General features: G+C 44.0%; 1 protein-coding gene across 1 annotated transcript in view; it reads right to left on the bottom strand.

Moving 5' to 3' along the window:
• mybpc2a (myosin binding protein Ca) overlaps positions 1–4,803 on the bottom strand; it is a gene marked incomplete at both ends in the record, with an annotated part of 22,782 nt that extends 17,979 nt beyond the window's left edge. Inside the window, 4 exons of the mRNA XM_084448457.1 lie at positions 1,712–1,760; positions 2,007–2,124; positions 2,297–2,445; positions 4,716–4,803. Coding sequence (XP_084304583.1) covers positions 1,712–1,760; positions 2,007–2,124; positions 2,297–2,445; positions 4,716–4,803 — 404 coding nt within the window. The remainder of the gene's footprint in view (positions 1–1,711; positions 1,761–2,006; positions 2,125–2,296; positions 2,446–4,715) is intronic.
• Between the last annotated feature and the right edge of the window lie 197 nt (positions 4,804–5,000).

Below are 5,000 nucleotides of genomic sequence, written 5' to 3' on the forward strand. Positions count from 1 at the left end.
TAAGGCAAACGAGGACACTATCAGCAAACACACATGAACACACACGGTGGTCGTACTGTACAGTGAGGACGCCCGTGACGAAAGCGTACCCTTTACCCGCCTTTCTGCTGCTGATAATGTTAAGATGGGAGGAAGGGTGAATGGTCGCGCAGAGCGCGGGGTGATGAAACCTTACTAGCCACCATTAAACCGTCAACACGACACTAACACATACTGAACACGACAAGCGACACGCTTGTCATAGATATGCACAGAGGGCACATCCAAAGGTACAGGGTACAAATATAGATCAACATACTTTACAGTACAAGCTTGTACTGACTTTGGCACCGTATGTGCACAGTGAATATCATGTACTGTAGCCTACATACTGACTGTACATACAAACACACACACACACTGAGAGACTCGTGAGGCGTACAGTAGAAGCCGACAGGTAGGCTACTGTCAGTGGTTATACACACTCACAATCAATCCTTTTACTCTAACACAGACAACCACAGATTCTGGGAAACACTAGGCTAGTGTAACACTATCTCATGATTGCATCGCTGATCTACAGTATGTCATTTGTGGAAAATGATACTAGTTAAATGTCAAGGCTTTTTGGCTGGCCACAAAGTAATCAAGTAAACATTTTTAAAAAGTAATTGGTAATCAAAGTCAGAAAAAGTATAAAGTAGAAATATCCGTGTAACAGAGTCATATTGGAAAGCACTGGCCATTTCCTGTCTGAACACACTGTGATGTGGGAAGGAATTCCAGAAGAGGGGTTCACACAGGTGGGCTATCACAACGGAATGAACACACACACACACACACCGGGTTCTGGTTCTGGAATGCTCTGGTATGCTGTCTGACCACAGTGAATCTCAGGTGATGGGACGAGAGCACACTGATGAGAATCCCAAACGCTGGATTCTCCATACTTACTCAACTTCCTGATAGGCAGTTGGACAAGAACTCCAAGAACTCCACAATAAAGACTTCAAACACCCCATATCTCAAGCAACATTCTCCACATTGAACTCACTTTTAACTTCATCTCTTTTAGACTTTTAAATTCTCTTTCTCATTGTCTCTCAATAGAGAAATTCACAAATGAACATGCTAAAATTCATTTTGAAACACAATATATTTTCTTTGCATGTTGTGGTTCTGGTCGTACCCTTGTTTTTTGGCCTGCGCTCTGATTATGAAAGGAAATCACAGTTGAAACAGTGACTAGACTGAACTGACTAAAGCTGCTGTATGAATGCTACCAGATGGAGAGGCAGACAGAAACGGAGCCAGGCAGAGATGGCGAGAAATACTGTAAAGCATCGCTACGTCACTAGACGCAAGAAAAGACACAGACGCAGAATAAAATACAGTGATATCACTGCACAGACACAGATGAAGAGACGAACAGACGCAATATAAAACACTCTGAAACGCACAGTCGCTGCACGGAGACTCGCAGAAATAGAGGTAGAGACGCGCGCGCAAACGGACGAGACACAGACGGACACATCTGGAGAGCGGAGGAGACGGGCGCCGTCGGAGGGAGATCGACACCTGAGGCGAGCGTCGACGACTCGGGGGCCCCCAGACTGACAGAGGCCCCCCGGAGGGGGCAGAGAGAGAGAGAGAGAGACAGACTAACATGTGTGGAGGCAGCGTGACAGGTTGACACGTTGGGTAAGGAGCTCGCTGGCTCTCTGGCACTCACGATCGCTTAAACGCCTCCAGGATGTTGGCTTGCTGCGCCTCTTCCACGGCTGAAACACAAGAGGAGGGGCTAGTGAGACACACACTGGTCGAACTACCATGACAGACAGGGCTGACATATTGAATAACGAGGCTTGAATGATGGGGTTGATTACTGGATAATGTAATGTACTACTGTATGTGCAACAGTCTCACCGGAATATCGCCTGGCGTGCTCAGAAAGTGACTAATGGCAGATTGACTGGGGGGGCCAGTGACAGTCATGTGATTAATAGCCCGTCTTTAGGGGCCTGTACCTTCCACGGTGACGTCGAACGTGCAGCTGTCACACTTGTCCTTGGAGGTGACCTCGCAGCGATAGCCCCCCGCATCTCCGTCCACGACTTTGACGATCGTCATCTCGTATGTGTACACCTGGGGGAACGGGGGGAGTCAGGGGACGACCCAAATATGAGATATTCAATAGGGATGCACGTACACACACACACACACACAATGTATACAGTACAATTGACTTGACAGTACACTCAAATGTAGGCTCACAAACAGCACACAGCAATAAACGCACACACACACACACACACACCTTGGTGTTCCTGTCGTAGGTCTCTTTAAACTGCAGATGTTTGCCTGCTTTGCTGCCCAGGTCCAGCCATTTCCCCTTCAGCCACTTCATAGCTGGCTTCCTCAGAAGGCTGGAGGAGTCCACCTTAGCCACGAAGGTGATGTTCTTACCTGCCGTACACAAAGCCAGCCAATAGTCATCGAGCAACTCATAATCATCACATGGCACCTGGGACTTAAAGCTCATTGAGATAGCTTTTTTTATGGTTTATTATTCACCTTTACTTGCTATTAGTTTATGAATTGGCCTAAGCAAGACCCGCAAAATCTTTTTCGTGACATGAGACTGCATGAGACCCTGTGAATTTATTATTTTAGAATTGCGGTGTAGCCTACTGGCTAGTACACTGGCGGGAAATCTTGTAGTGGAAACGGAAGTGACACGTCACAATATCAGGAAGACAACAAACATTTCGCCCCGCGAAACGAAATCTACATGCGAAGACGACAATCTTCCAATCCAGTCTGCGCCATGCGTGTTTGTTATCATTTTTTCCCCATCATTAGGCCTACAAGTGAGTGGGGGATTGTGGGAAGTTCTTAAAACGCAGTGCCGATTTTATCACGACCAGAGGGGATGCCAAAGTGCCGAGTTATCTCATGTAGCTTTAAACCAAATTACTGTAGCCTTATTTGGAAGTAAACTCGTTAATTCCATCTAATGGAGCAGAGCTCTAATAACAGCAGAGTTCAACTATGCTCTGGAGTGAGAGCAGTTTACAAACAAAAGTACTTGCTGCCCTTTTGGAACTTGGGAAAAGACACACTTGAACTAAAGGCAAGGTCCCGGCCACTCAGCAAGTATCTGGAGGAAGGATTAAGGATAAAAAGCCTTGATTGTGGCATGGCTACATATTTTAAAATGGCAACATGTTTCGACCATGCAACTAGGGCTGGTTATCGATTCGAATTTAAAGAATCGATTAGATTCCGATTCACAAGATTCAGAATCGATTATCACGATTCAATTCGATTCAATTCGATTCGATTCAATATCGATTCGGTTAGTGTTACTAAAACCTGTTTTTTTTAGCTGTAACCTTAATTACATGACTGCCAAGTTATGCAACACATCAATACTAGGGCTGGGTATCGATACTGATTTCCAAAAATGAATGAATCATTGAATGCATTAATGAATTATTCATTCCTTCATTTATTCATCCTTTCATTAAATAAAAGATCGATTTTGGGATTCATGAATCGATTCTGAATCATTTGATTCAGAATCGATGAATCGATTTTTTAAAACCCAGCCCTACATGCGACTGGTCATGAAGGCCACACCGTCAAATGATTTCCTAATTCAATTTTCCCTGTAGATAAGTAATGTAAAAACAACAGATGTTGTGTCTGCAAATATCCGCATAGCCTCGACTCAGGCAATGGCCTACCATAAAATGCAAAAAATCTGAGGCTTTCACGGATATCAGATATTGAATATCTCATATTTGGGTCGTCCCCTGACTAGACAGATATCTAATAGTATCTAATAAAATTCTTATTTAAACGAATAAACAATTGCAGGCACACACATTTTTGCCTCTGGCAAGGGAAGTCTATTTCCAGCGTCTGTTGGAAAGTAGAATTAAACGTTTTACGATGGGCCAGGGAAATAGGCCTAAATAAAAGAATTGTGATTATCATTTTGTGAGCGCAAACTTTATTATGACTCAGCAGCAAACTAATGTTGGACAGAAATAGTGCAGTAGTTGTAGGAATTGAACTGCTGGGTTCTCATAACTTTAGTGATGGTCATCATATAGCCTATAGGCTACATGTGGCATAAAACAGGCGCTCCTATAGGAATTCTCTCTCTTCCTTCGGTGAGGTGATGTTCTGCTGCCTCCGCAAGGCATCAATATAGGCCTACCTCCAGATGTTCGGAGGCGCGGCGCCAACCAGCCCAGCGAACGATGCCAGCCCTCCACTGCATCGCTCTCCTTGGCAAGGTTGTTGTGTACAGCCGCATAACAACTGTCTCTAAATCTCTAAATGATGTGGTCACCATGGACCATCTACTCCAGTTCTTACCGACACTAACTGAAGACGTGGCCTTCAACTTCACATGATTTATTATTGTTTTTAATGTTCCTGAAGGCAACATCAGATGATTTTATGCGCTTGTATGAAGTAGGCCTAGGTCTATTTCTCCTAATTTTTAGAATATAGCCTAGACTTACTTCAACACTGCCTTTTTTTTACTTCTTTTAATTTTTATTGTCTTTTAAATCTGTTCTCATTACCCGATTTATTTTTTAATCCATCTTTTTTTCTTTTCTTTTTTATCTATGTGCTACATTGATTTGTATGAATGGTGCTATAGAAATAAAATGCCATTGACATGTGTAAAGAGCCGTGGCTCAGCATGAGGGTCTCACCTTTGGTTGCCGTGGTGCTCTGAGGCCTCTCTATGAACATGCCGCTCAGCTCCGAGAGCTGGGGGTCCTCTCCTGGCACGTGCTCTGTGAGGAGGGGGCGGAGCCAGAGACATCACACATCAGCAGGGCTGTCCTCAAACACAACAGACGGTTCAACGGGGACTAGTCAGACAGACAGAACATCTAGACAGAACATCAGACCAAATCACCTGACATGTGTTTGTAGAAGTATTTTATGTACATTGTTTGTTTGTATATTTCTTTGTTGATATTTCGTCTACTTAG

The sequence above is a fragment of the Borostomias antarcticus genome (assembly GCF_949987555.1).
Source record: "Borostomias antarcticus genome assembly, chromosome: 14".
Classification (NCBI taxonomy): domain Eukaryota; kingdom Metazoa; phylum Chordata; class Actinopteri; order Stomiiformes; family Stomiidae; genus Borostomias; species Borostomias antarcticus.